Genomic DNA, 15,097 nt, shown 5'->3' with positions numbered 1-15,097 from the left:
TGCAAGTCTGCAACAAACCTGAGTGTTAAATTGAGTGTACGACCCAGGGCCAAGTCAGACTTGGAGAAGCTCGGCTTGGATTCTTCAAAAGAGTAGATCAAACACAGAATAATTTGGTAAAAATGCCACAGGGAACGAGTCAGAGTAGCCCGCCAGATGGAGGCAGCCCCTGGGTTCGATTCCTAGCATGCCCAAACACCATTTTTTTCTTAAATTGATAATATGTGTCCTGAATTTAGCCCAAGCGGCTAGCTCAACCAGAGATCATTAATGTTGCTCGACATTTGTCTACCTACATAGGTGCTTGATTTGAATCTCCTTTGGTGAGATGCATTAGTTGAGACTGACAGATTTAGGACCCACATGGGGAAGCATCCCTTGGTTTTACCACGAGGTTTTTTTTATTTTAACTTGATAATATGTGTCCTGAATTTAGCCCAAGCGGCTAGCTCAACCAGAGATCATTAATGTTTCTTGACATTTGTCTAGCTCCATTCTAACAGGTGCCTGATTTGAATCTCCTTCAGTGAGGTACATTAGTTCACACTGACACATTTACTGGGGATTCCATTCACCCACATGGGGAAGCATCCTTAGTTTTCCCACGAGATTTTCCTTGGGAAAAATAGTTATCCTGAATTCAGAACTAGACAAAGCTATTTGCTCTAGCTTGCTTTAGAAACGTATAATTGAATAATTGCAGTCTAGTGTTTTAGTCAATGGGTCTTCGTTTTTTAATGTCAATAAGGCCTTGCTTGGTTAGTAGGTAAAGCAGGGCCGTCTTGTTCTCCACCAAAGTTCAAATCATAAGTGACGGTTCAATATGTTGGTAGCCAAGTCCAGGGTTGTTTATTGTGATTGGGGCAAACTGCAAGTCACGGAAATTTCGACCCAGTAGATAGCCCCAGTTGCTGCTGCTTAGCCTAAAGAGAGCTTGCATGAAAGTGTTAGACGCAATTGCTTCATTGTAATACAGTGTCTGGTGCTTGTGTTGACCTGAAGCATTCCCCATCAAAAATTTCATTCTGTGACATTGTAGCCTTTAGGTCTAAGAGAATAAGATTTAAATTCAAAATCAGTCCGACGTCTCGGGCTCCATCCAAGTGAAATGAAGAAATATCAAATGAAATTACCGAAAAAACATACCTTCCACGAGTGCCGATGCGCACCAGAGAGACATGAGTTCGAGTCGCGCTCTCCACAGCAGTAGCAGCTGCCCTGACTGCCCCGATTCTTCTGCCACCGTTTTCATAATTTAATGGCAGAAACTTTAATCTGACGTCTATGTCAGCAATGAATTTAAATCTTCGATCTCCTAGTCCAATACCATTGCACTGGAACGATTGGAGATGGATGGTAGCTGCCATCTCCAAAGCAATAGCAATGGCAGATCCCTATAATAGAACTTCAAGTTGGCAATTGGCCCCTATCCATTATCCATACCATATATAGTCCACAAAAAACGACAACCCTTCAGTTGATAAGGCTTACCCCTGCGCCATCAACCAATTGATAAGGATACAGTGAAAAAAAATGATCTTCCCTGCGCTATCAAGCCTTGAAGTTGGCACAAAGTTAATAAATTTTACATAAACTTTTGAATTTTTTAAAAGGAGCCGCAATACTTGACATGTAACTTTTTAACATTTAACCTTTCAGCGCCATCGAAATAATTTTGTAATTTTCAATATATTATATTTTCCAATTTAAGCTTAACCTTCTTTTTTTTACATTTAAGTATTATATTTTTATTTTTATTTTTATTAGAATGAAATTTTTTCCAACTATTTCATTTATTTTTCAAAAGCTAAATACTTGAGTGGAACTTGATTACTTTGTTTATTTAACTTTGGTTACATTTAAGTTTTCAGTGCAACTTGATTGTGAAATAATTTTGTAATGTTAATATATTATATTTTTCAATCTGAGCCTAACCATTTTAACATGTAAGTCGTTAATATATTATAGTTTTCAATTTGAGTTGGATTTTTTTTAAGCTTCTCTATTTTATTTTTAAATTTTGTGGAAATTTATTGCATAATGTTAATATGTTATATTTTTTTATTTTACTAAATTTTATTTTAAAATAATGTTGATGATTAGAATTGGTTTATCTATTTTTTAAAAAATAAGATTATTTAGAACTTTTATAATTTATGTGTGTTTAAAAATAATAAGATAAATATTTTAAGATTATCATTATTTTGATAATTTATGAAGTTAGGAAGGTCGGTATTATAAATATTGTGAAATGTGATTTAATTCGGGTATATGTTGGGCACTCAAGGAAAAAGTGTTTTTCGTCTTCAACCCTCTAATGCAGAGAGATGACGAAAAAGATGACTCGGTTAATTTTCATCATCTTGGGCATGATGCATATCAAAACTCAAATATCTATTTTGAATGCATATCCCATTTTTTCACAACATGGTTATGAAAATCCCCGAGAAGTGATTGGAGGTATTGTATGTGCCAATTGTCACTTGGCAAAAAACCCTGTGGATATTGAGGTTCCACAGTCCATGCTTCCCAATACCATATTTGAAGTAGTTGTTAAGATTCAGTTTTCTTGTGATGTTTTGGGGATTATCCAATGCCCAATTTCACTATGCGACTCGTGGGAGTTAGTTGGAATTTTAACAATGTTGATTTTCTTTTTTGCACTAATCAAAATTGAGAAATATTTTTGATCTTCTAACTTTGGGTTGATCACTTCCCTTTGATATCTTAATTTCTCTTTATCCTCTAATTCTTTATCGCATCACAAGTTCTCCTTAAATTTAGATGTAACTATTTTTCCATAAAATGACAACTTCGTGTATTCCTCAATGATTTAGCCAAGACTTGGCATTTTTATCTCATCCCTAATTGAGTCATGGGTGGTTTTAGCTGAAGATTCAAGTAATATTAGGGAGCCTCTTGTCGTCCATGTTGTTTATATTGTTCTCGTACATTAAGTGTCTAATCATGGTTATGCTCTTAATAGGGGAAAGGCTCGTTTCTATGAGGAGGATAGGATAGTGTGTAATGCCTTTAATTTTGAGATTATAAGTTATGAAGTTCTTTTGGATTTGCTTTATTATTCTATGCATTTCTTTGGAAATATTGCATCCCCAAACTTGACATCCATGTAAGATAACATGAATGATGTGAGTATTGAATAGGAGTATTTTCTAATCCCATAGCCAAAAGTATGCTAATTTACACTTCTTTTCAAGCCCATAATAATCTTTCCAACCTTCATTTATCCTTTTCTCAATATCATTTCAATTGAGCTTGTGATGAATATCAATTTGGAGGTATTTGTATGCAGGTACTTCCTCCAATCTATTTTTGATATATACGAAAGTAACATAGGTGATCACTTTGGATTTAATTATCATAACCTTCAATTTATCAATGCTCATAGTCATGTCCATACCAGAGTAGGAGTCCTTAAGGATTCTTAGTTGCTTATCGTGGTCACAGGGATTCCTCGCCATAAGAACAATACCATTGGCATAAAGAAGAAGGGTTGTGACTATGTCAATGAGAATTAGGCCAATACAGTCAACATCTTCCAAATAATATTCTAACTTATTGATGTATGGGCCAAGGGACAACCTTGTTTGACTCCTATATTATAGTCTAGTCAATTTCTTTTGACCAACTCTCGGGTGTTACTAAACTTGGCAATAACATTCTCATATCACCATACTGCAGTAGCTCTTAACTCAGGAGGAATTTTTAGCTCATCTAACATATTCAAAAGGTTAGTCTGAGGCACTATGTTAAAGGCTTTTCTAAAATCAATGAAATAGCAAATGTGATTGTTTTATTATTACAGTACTCATTTGTGATGATATTAGGCATTACAAGATGGTCCACAATTGAATGATAGCCTCTAAAGTTGACATGGCCTTTAGCTCTTTTTATCGTTTTTAAACCATATGTTGATCTTCTTTTCCAAAATACTCTCATATAGCTTCTCTAAGATGAGGCTAATCATAGTGGCCATAAAATTAGAGGAATTGCTTTTATCCCCACTTATAAAATAGGAACAATGAAGCTTGGAGTCCAAGGTTTAGTGAAGCCTTGCTTAACTACTATATTAAAGAGCTTTTGCATGTGAGGGATTAGGATAGGCCCTCCAATTTGTAAGACTTTACCTTGTAGCATTTGATGTTCGTAGCTTTCCCTTTTGCAAGTTGCTTAACCCCAAACTTCATGTCTTATAGAAAACACTTCATCCTCTATGGAAACTTTGGAATATTGTCCAAGACAATAAGGGATTTGTAAATTCAAAAAGATTTATGAGATAGGAGTTTCAATACTTCAGGGGAATCATATTATTTTCTTTAGTTTTGTGACTCAAAATTTACCTCTAGAATCTTTTAGGATCTAGCTTAAATAGGTGCAAAAGATTTTCTTACTTTCTATTTATGTAATGCATATTTCTCTTCTAATTGGGCATTTGTATCTACTTATCTTATTGAATTTTAAGGATTCATTGGAGGCATTCCTAATGGATTTTCTATCAATTTTACACTTGTTGTCATACCAAGGGTTGGTTGTTCTATTTTTCTTTTTACATAACGCCTTGACAAAGAATTTGTTAATGAAAGTAGACAGGGTTATTGTAAAATTACGCATAGTCTAACTCTTCAACATTTTGGTTTTTTTTTCGAGCATTTTTCCAACCAAATTTGTCTGAACTCTAGCAAAGGTTTGTGTGTTTTGGATGTTTGAACTAGGTAGTCTACATGAACTAGGTTCCCCAAATATTTTTTAGGAATCCATTTATGCATTCAAAAATGTGATTTAACCAACAAGAAATTACAATCTCATAAAGAATTGGACCGTCGAATTCCAACAAAAAAATCCAAAACGTTGAATAATTAGATAACATCATAAAATTATGATAAAGATTTCCAATATTGTTTTTATATGATAGGTGATTAAGTTCACTATTTAAGTGTTTTGATCAACTTCTTTTTGTCAAAAAGAAAGTTCCTTTGGTTAGCGGAGTTTTCTAATGGAGGTTTTCTTCATGACAAAGTTCAAAGTTAGGGCTAAATGTTTATGATTGATATTAGGGTCATGGTCATTTAAAAGGCCAAATTTTACTATCTGGTTGTAACAAGAATATGTAACAGCCTTGGTGAAAATTCCATGTAATAAAAGTTAATAAAGGCAAAAATAATAACCACAGTTGATGGGACACTTATTCCAAGATCAACGTCGGGCAAAACATCCTAGTGTGGGTGTTCATTTAGTTTATTATGGGTAAGGAAATTGGCAAAGGCAATGGCTAAGGATTTGGAAAGGCAAAATGTCATTTTTGGCACATTTATTTATGAAAATAATGAAAATTAGGAGAAAAGGGAGGTGAAAGGTCACAATTTGCATGTGAGGAGGAAATTGAAGGGAAATAATGGAAAATGAAGAAAATAGAGGCCTAATTGATAAAAAGGCTTCTGAGGATCAATTTGTAACCTTTTGTCAGTTTAGTTTTTGAGCTCTTTCATTATTCTCTCTCTCTCTCACTCTTGGACACTTGGAGTTTTCTTGGAGCATTTTGGCATTGTATCAAGAAAGTCAAAGAAGGGAAGAGGAAGCAAATATCAAGCAAGGAAGAGCAGGATCAAGTAGCTACAACAGTATTCTTTGCAAGTATCGATTTGCATGTGTATTTCCCTTGCTAGATATGGCATGCATGGTATTTCATGTGGTTCTTTTGTTGTTATGGCGTGGGTTTTGCCAGGTGTGACAGTGTTTTTAGTCTAGCCTTTCCATTTCCAGATAGCCATGGTGTGATGGGGTTCTCATGTTTTGGTTGAGCTGGATTGTTGGATGGATTCAAAGTTGAGTGGGGTGGATCTTTTAATGATAGAGCACATGGCCTAGTGGTCCCTGAACCAGACTGTGGATCATGGTAAAGCCGTTGGCCTACTAACCCCTGAGCCAGACTGTGGGTTGCGGTAAAGTAGGGATTGCGTTGCCTTAATGGGTCTACAAATCCTTGTCGGTGAATGGTAGGATATATGGTAAAGCCAAGAGGTGGATTGCTCTCCATTGGGCCTAGTAATCCCGGGTTGGGGTATGCAGTAAATCCTAGAGAGTGGGTCTCAGTTTAGGGCTTAGTGATCCGGTGTGGATTACGATAAAGCCTGAGAGACTAGGAGACAGGAAAATTCCTCACGTGTAGGTGGAGAAATCTGGTGGCATCCATGCTTGTTTGGCCTAGTGATCGAGTGGAGATCATGGAAAATCCTGTTATTACATGTTCATTGTGTTGGGCTAGTGATCTTGGATGGATTACAGTAAAGCTTGGTTTCTATTGATGAGGGTGAGGTGGTTTAGCCTTAGGATGCCCTGGTTGGTTCTTTTGGTTTGAGTCTCACATTCATGCTTGGAATATGGCACATGGGTGAATGGCTGAAGAGAGATTTGGCTCAACCATTCTATGGTCGGGTGGAACATGGTAGTCCCATCCCGGATTTGGATTTGTATCATCAATATGAGGTTATTTCTTCTTGTATTTCTATGAGTATTATATTGGTTTATATGTGGATCATATCACTGTGATTTCACCAGTTGTTGCTATTATGTTGGTTATATATGTGTTTTATGACAATGGCTATGTATGGCTTTCATCATGTTTTTACTTGTAAACGAATGGACAATGTATCTACGACCTAATAGATGATAATGCAGCGAATGATATGAGGGAACAATAGTTCTTAGCAATTCTCAAATAAGTATGAGATCCCTATGCTTAAATTCGTGTTTACACCTGTAGATTACATATTTGTGATATGTTTGACGAAATGCCTATCATGGTTGATAGGGGTCTGGTTAAGGGCTTATTTGAGTATTTACTTTTGCATCATTGTTTCCCTATTATCTTATTGTTCTGAAGGTGTCATTCAATTCTGGGTAGTGACCTGGGCTCTGGACCTGAAATAGTGGCTCAAATCTTGGGGATGTTGCCACAGCACTAAGCAAAATAATCCCTAGACGATGGCATGCCTTGTCATGAGAGTATCCAGAGCCTCCTGGATGCTGGCAGGCATATAACATGGGAGCATCAAGAGGTCAAGTGGTCAAAAAAATCAGTGGGACCCAGGGGCTAGCTACCTGAATGGTTGGGATGGTTCCTAAGAGTCCTATAGCTGATGTGAAATGTTTGTATGTTGTGTTTCTATTGATTCCACTTCCTTAAGGTCACATAGGAGGTTGAATCTAATCATAGTAGCCTCTCGTCACATGTTTACCCTGGTTGATCGGTTACTTGGGTAGATGTGGGAGGAGGGTGTTACAGAGTGGTATCAGAGCATTATTCACCCCTCAGATTGGATGGGTGGTGTGTTGGTCATGCATTCATGTCGTTTGCATGTGTGTTAATCATCCTTGTGGTCTATGTGCTTGTTGCATACGCACGATGTTAGTTATGCTTGTAGTGATGTTGCCATGTAAAAGAGGTTGTTATTTGTTATGAAGTATGTCACCATAGTGTATGATTGATTACATGTTGTTTATGCTTGTGTATTGTCAGTGTATGTTGGTATGGTTGTTGTTGTCATGCATGAGGCCATGTTATGTGTAGTTGACACGGTCATGCATTGATGCTTGGACTTTAGCTAGACTAACGGTTACATGGTTATATGTTTATGTATTATATGTATATATTATGTTAAGATTATGTTATACATGTATCATGTTGATTCGATGATCTTGCAAATGAAATATCCTCACCAAATTATCCCAAGGTACGTTGGCTTTTTTGTAATTTGTTTTAGATGACATAGTATGCCTTGCAAGAAAGAGATCAAATGACTAGCAAGATGGTAAACAGCTACACAAACTCTCCCTATGAATCAGATGAGTAGCGTGGTGTTGGGCACTCTTCTGATTTGGAAAACACATTGAGAAGCTTGAAGGAAGAAATAAGGAGTTGTAAGGCAGACAATGACAAGATCATACAGGCATAAGAGAAACAAGCAGAGGTTAATGCAATATTTCATCAGAGTTTGTCAGAATTGCAACAACAAGGGCCACTTCAGATCAGCCATGGATAAGAGGAAAAAGCTAATGGGGCATATGGCAGTAGATTTTGGTTACAGGTCGGATAGAGATAACACTGTTAGAGATGGCAGCTTGTTGGATACTCCGGATAGGAGAGGTGATGGATAAAGGGTATTATTCTAGTTCTAGTTCTGACAGGCATCATGGTTGTCATCCTTATCATCCTTACAGGAGGAGTGATAGGGGATACTTTCCAGATGAGTTTAAGAAATCAAAGACACCTACTTTTGATGGAGATGTGAAGAAGTCAGAATATGCAGAGGCTTGGATACTTGGGATGAAGAAATTTTTGAGTTGCATGAGTACACAGATAATATGAAGGCTAGAATAGCTATCTTCATCTTAAGAGGTAAATCAAACATCTGATGGGAATATGTGAAGCGGGTTAGAGACATCAGGATAGATGGCTTGACTTGGCACAAATTCCATAGGTTTTTCGGGAAGAAGTACTTGTCATAAAGGTACTACGACACTAAGGTCAAAGAATTTTATGAGCTAAAGATGGGGTCAATGATAGATGAAGAGTACACAACGAAGTTCTTGGAGATATTGAGGTATGTATTGTATCTTAAATATGAGAAGGCTAAATTTCAATGATTTGTCAGTGGATTTCCATTACCATTCAGAGATCAAATTGAGTATGACGAGCCTCGGTCACTTGAGGAAGTCATTGGGAAATTGAAGCATTGCTATGAACAGTCAAAGTGTAAGAATGAATCTCAGCAAGGATGGAAAGGGAAAGACAAAGGTAAAGGTAAATGGAAGTTGAAAAGAACAAGGCCTCGGAATGTAGATGAGAAAGAAAATTTGGCATCACAAAAGAGGTTCAATGCAGCTAGACACGGACATGGGTTTAACACCCTCCTCCCACATCTACCCAAGCAACTGGCCAGCTGGGGTAAACATGCGACGAGAGGCCACTATGATAAGACTAAACCTCCTAGGTAACCTTAAGGAAATGGAGTCAACAAAACAAGACCTTACATACCTCCCTCAGGTGCTTCAAGACCCCCAGGAGCTAATCCACCACTCCAGGTGCCCAACCCCTGAGTTAACCTAGCATTTCAATGAATTAAACAAAAATTTGCTCCCATGACAAGGCATGCATGTGACTATAAACCTATAGTCACTCCCACACTACCTACAAGGGAGAGACTATAGTCCCTCTCAGCCAATTCTTTGCCAGAGACTGCGAGATTTAAGCCACTTTTTGAGGGCTAGTCTCCAAACCAATGCCTAAAACTTGATGAGACTTTCCAAGACATCAAATGACACCAAGGCAAAGCCTATAACACAAAACTTGATTAAGGGCTTGACCTAACCAAGCCTAACCATGACAGACATTATGTCAAACACTTAGTAAATATGCAACCTACAGGTGTAAATAACAGATTTGAACATAGGGGTCTCATACTTATCTGAGATTTTTTTATGAAGCATTGTCTCCTTATCACATTAGTTGTCATTTCATTCATTAGGTCATAAATACATTGATCATTTAATAACAAGTAAGAACATGATGAGAGTCATACATAACTTTTTTCATAAAATACATACATAACCAACATAATAGGGGCAGAAATACCAATGAAATCATAGCCATATAAACCACGTATAATCCACCATAACTCTCATAGAGATACAAGGAAAAATGACCTTTCATTAATGATGCAAAATCTGAACCCGGGATGGGACTTCCAGGTTCCACCCAACCATAGAATGGCTGAGACAAATCTCTCTTCAGCCATTCACCTCTGTGCCATATTCTGAGCATGAATGTGGGATCTCATAAAACACATCAATAAAAACTCATCCAAGGCTTCCAAAGGCCATCCACCTTAACCCATCAAATAGTGAATCCACCTCACGATTGGACATCACAAAACCAACATCAGGTCGGTCTCTATCCCAGCCTTCCAGGGTTCTAGAGTGTTTGTTCCAACATAGCTCCCAGGACTAGTAACTCAACCCACAACTTACACTGGGCTCCAGAGCGTTTGTCCAACCAAGGCTCCAGGACCAGTAACTCAACCCACAACTTTTACCAGGCTCCAGAGCGTGTGTCCAACTAAGACTACGTGACCAGTAACTCAACCCACCAAGGGCTCCAGAGCGTTTATCCAACCCAGGCTACGGGACTAGTAACTCAACACAATTTGTTCCAGGGCTCCATAGTGTTTGTCCAACCAAGGCTACGAGACTAGTAACTCAACCCAAGATGTTATAGGGCTCTAGAGCGTTTGTCCAACCAAGGCTTCGAGGAACAAATAGCTCCACCCAAGCTAAGGAAACATGAGAACCAACCAGAAACAAAGCAAATAAACCTGCAACACCATGCCTATCTAGAAAATGGCAAGACTAGGCAAGTGCATTGTCAATCTAGTCAATCCTCCATGCCAGTGACAAATCATGACCAAGAAACCACATGCATGTGCCATGCATGCCAAAACTAGTGAGGAAAACATACATGCAACTCGATACCTACAAGAAAAACCCATTGTAGTTGTTGATACCAATGCCCTCTTGCGCTTTCCTGCTCTTCCTTTACCTTCTTGGTCCAAAGCTCCAAGTATGCCACACCCTACAAGAGTGCTCCAAGAAAAATCTAAGTATCCAAGAGTATGATGGAGAGAGAGAGAGAATAATGAGAGAGCTCCAATACTGAACTGATCATGTCTTTCCCATTGATCCTTAGAAACCTTTTTATTAATGAGGCCTCTATTTTCTTCATTTTCCATTACTTTCCTTCATTTTCCTCCTCACATGCAACATGTGACCTTTCACCTCATTTTTCTCCTAATTTCCATTATTTTCATAAGTAAAATGCCAACTAATGCCTCATGCCTTTCCAAAGACTTAGCCATTGCCTTTGCAAATTTCCTTAGCCATAATAACCGAATCAACACCCATTAGGATGTTTCCCCCACCATACAGCTTGGAGTATGTGTCCCATCACCGTGGCCTTATATATTTTTACATGGTATTTTCACCGGGTTTGTTACAATGGGTCACAACAGCAGCAACATAGAGGTGAGGGTATTGATCAGTTAGAGTGTTGCACATGCGGAAAGGAGCACCTTAAGAGAGATTGTCCACAAAATCAAGGTGGTAGGCCTAAGATATATAGTGTGCAGGAGGCACAAACTTTTGGGGATGTTGGTCAGAGCGTTCCTCGTATTTATGCAACATTGGATAACAAACAAGTAGACTATCAGGCATCTATCATTGAGATTGATGTAAGCTTTATGATCAAGTTATTTCTATTTTGATCGATCTTGGATCTAATTATAGTTATGTTAGTCCTGACTTGGTGGATAAGTGTGGTTTGAGTAAGGAATTGCATGCATAATCTTGATTAGTGTAGTTGGCTACAAGTACAAAGAAGCAAGTTCACCATTGGGTAAGATCTTGTGCATTTGATTTGAATGGTATGCCTACCGCAACACATTTGAATGTATTACCATTGGGATCATACAATATGTTGTTGGGCATGGATTGGTTGTATCTTCATAGAACCAAGGTGGATTGTTATGACAAATCCATTGAGTGTGTTAATGGAAATGGGGAACCAAGAATCTTATAGGGAAACAAGAAAGCCACATCAATTAGGATGGTCATAGTTATGCAGGCAAAGTGCAGTCGCAGAAAAGAATCTGTGTTATTTGCAGTTCATATTTCTAGTGACAAAGGTCAGGAAGTTGAGGATGCAGATATTTTGAATAGATACCCAGTTCTACAGCAGTTTTAGGATGTATTTCCCAAAGAGATTTCGAAGTTTCCACCTCATAGGGAAGTAGAATTTTCTATTGAGTTAGTGCCAGGGGCAACGCTAGCATCAAAAGCACCTTACAAAATGAGCACACCTGAGTTGGTAGAATTGAAGTTGCAGCTGAAGGAAATGTTGGAAAAGGGATACAATAGGCCAAGTGTATCACCATGGGGCAGAACGTTATTGTTTGTAAAGAAGACGGATGGTACTCTCAAATTTTTCGATGACTACAAGCGTTTGAACAAAGTGACCATCAAGAATAGGTATATGTTATCGAGGATTGATGACTTGTTCGATCGGTTTAAGGGAGCGACAATGTTCTTGAAGATTGATTTGAGATCCAAATACCACCAGGTACACATCAAAGATGAGGACATTTACAAGATAACTTTCTGGACAAGGTATGGGCATTATGAGTTTGTTGTAGTTCCATTCGGTTTGACTAATGCTCTAGCTACATTTATGTGCTTGATGAATAGTGTGTTGCGTCTGTATTTGGATATGTTTGTTATTGTGTTCATTGATGACATATTAGTATATTATAAAAATGAGGAAGAGCATGTCAAGCATTTAACAACAATGTTAAGATTATTGAGAGAACATCAGTTGTATTCTAAGCTCAGAAAGTGCAGTTTCTTTCAGACTGAGGTACATTACTTGGGACATGTTGTCTCCAAGGAGGGCATTGCAGTAGATCCAGAAAAGATAAGGGCCATCATGGAGTGGGTAGCTCCTAGAAATATGGATGAGGTGAGATCTTTCATGGGGTTGGCAGGCTATTATAGGAGGTTCATCAGGAACTTCTCATAGATTGTTTATCCTATTACATCATTGCAGAGGAAAGGTAAGAAGTTTGACTGGACCGAGGAGTGTGAGGCCAGTTTTGAGCAGCTTAAGCAGTTGTTGACACATGCTCTAGTGTTAAAGATTGCAGATTCAGACAAGGAGTTTGTAGTATGTACAGATGCTTGCAAGAGAGGACTTGGTGGAGTCCTAATGCAGGATGGACAGGTGGTATGCTATGAGTCATGAAAACTAAACGAGCACGAGAAAAACTACCTGACACATGATCTTGAGTTAGGAATGATCATACATGCATTGAAGATGTGGAGGCACTATCTTCTTGGCAGGAGGTTTGTGCTGATGAGTGATCACATTGGGTTGGGGTATTTTTTTAACCAACTGAATCTGAATCCCGACAGGCTAGATGGTTGGCCACAATCAACGAGTTTGATTTTGAGATCAGGTACATCAAAGGAAAGAAGAATAGGGTGGTAGATGCTCTTAACAGACATGTACATGTAAATCACTTTGCAGTTATGAGCTCCTATGGGACAAACTTACATGATAGGATCATGCAGGCAGGTCAGCAGGATGTCAGGTATATGGAGATTGTGCAAAGGTTGCAGCAGGGTATAGGGACAGGTGGTAAGTACAGGTACATGTACAAGTAGTAGTACATGTACATGTACAGGTGCACAAGATGTGGAGTATTGTCTTACAGTAGACAGATTGGTTAGATTTAGAGACAAGATATATATGTCGGACAATAGTGAACTCAATAAGGTGATCTTGAGGGAGTTTCATGCGAAACCATATTCAGGTCACCTAGGCTACCAGAAGATGTTGACCGCAGTGAAGAAATTTTATTATTGGTGGAATATGAAAAGGGATTTAGTAGAGGTTGTGGCTAGGTGTTTCAATTGTTAGCGTATGAAGGTAGAGTGTAAGCATCCAAGTGGACTGCTACAACCGATTGCGATTCCAGAGTGGAAATGGGAGGTCATTTCCATGGAATTTATCATAGGGTTGCCCAGGACAATGAGACATCATGATTCCATCATGGTTTTTGTGGACAGATTGACAAAAGTTGCACACTTCATTCCAGTGAAGTCTGCATTCTCAGTTAGCGATGTAGCACAGGTATTCATCAGAGATGTTGTCAGATTTCATGGTGTTCCAAAGAATATTGTCTCAGATAGGGATGAAAAGTTCACTTCCAAGTCTTGGAAGGAGTTGTTTGCAAGTTTGGGCACAGAGTTGGCCTTCAGTACAACTTATCATCCACAAGCCAATGGACAGACAGAGAGGGTCAACATGATATTGAAGGACATGTTGAGGATGTATGTGATGCATCAGCATCAAAAGTGGGAAGAGTATCTTCCACTGGTAGAGTTCGCTTATAATAATGAGTATCGAGAATCTTTGAAGATGAGTCTGTTTAAGGCATTGTATGGGAGGAGTTGTGATACTCCCATCAGTTGGAGCGATCCAATTAACAGGGTGTTGATTGGACTGGACATGCTGGCGGACATGGAACATGAAATGTTGGTTATAAATAAGGATCTAAAGGCAACACAAGATAGGAAGAAGAGCTATGTATATTAGAACAAGTTGTTCTAGGAGTTCTAGGTTGGGGAATAGGTGTACTTGCACATCAAACCAAAGAAGGGATCCTTACAGATTGGATCATGTGCCAAGCTGGCACCACGGTTTTGTGGACCCTTCAGTATTATTAAGAGGATTGGGCAATAGCCTATCGACTTACACTGCCTCTGACAATGAAAGTTCATGATGTTTTCCATGTGTCATTGCTTAGGAAGTATGTTAAAGATGTTGATCATGTGATTCGCTGGTCTGTATTGTAGGTGGAACCAGATGGAGAATTCCAGTCGGAGCCTCGGTGTGTATTGTAGAAAAAGGTGCTCTTGCTCCAAAACCAAGCAATCGAGCAGGTTAAAGTGTAGTGGAAGCACTTTGGGCTTGATGAAGCTACATGGGAGATGACAGATTAGATGCGGGCCATGTATACTTCATTGTTTGTCGATTGAGGCAAAGCAGTTTTGGTATGGTGTTTTGGTACATGTTTGGTGATGTTTTGGTATATGTACATATGTATATGGATGTGAATACCACCATGATATATGTTATAAAGCTCCAATAAGCGGTATGGGTGTCATGTCATTATGATGTTGTGATTTTTATGTTGTCATGTTGGTTTGCTTCTCAGCAGGGTGATCATTGTAAATACTGCATCGAGCTATGTTATAAAGCTCCATGGGAAATATGTTTGCTTTTCAACAGTTTTGTTGAGGTATAGGTGTGGTTGAACACCAAGGACGGTGTACCCCAAGGGGGAGGGTTCTGTAACAACCTTCGTGAAAATTCCATGTAATAAAAGTTAATGAAGGAAAAAATAATAACCACGGTTGATGGGACACTTATTCCAAGCTGAATGTTGGGCAAAACATCCCAGTGTGG

General features: G+C 38.5%; 1 protein-coding gene across 1 annotated transcript in view; it reads right to left on the bottom strand.

Annotated features, from left to right (window-relative positions):
- The window catches only part of HEMC (hydroxymethylbilane synthase), a 182,455-nt gene extending 180,960 nt beyond the window's left edge, over positions 1–1,495 (bottom strand). The window contains exon 1 of the mRNA XM_089458525.1: positions 1,147–1,495. Within this exon, the coding sequence (XP_089314651.1) occupies positions 1,147–1,367 (221 nt within the window). The 5' untranslated portion in view covers positions 1,368–1,495. The remainder of the gene's footprint in view (positions 1–1,146) is intronic.
- Between the last annotated feature and the right edge of the window lie 13,602 nt (positions 1,496–15,097).

Source organism: Pinus tabuliformis, chromosome 7 (assembly GCF_031772625.1).
Source record: "Pinus tabuliformis cultivar Carrire ecotype Pingquan chromosome 7, CPIR1, whole genome shotgun sequence".
NCBI classification, from domain to species: Eukaryota; Viridiplantae; Streptophyta; class Pinopsida; order Pinales; family Pinaceae; genus Pinus; species Pinus tabuliformis.
The sequence above is the reverse complement of the archived record's forward strand: the minus strand, read 5'-3'. Positions and strand labels throughout refer to the sequence as shown.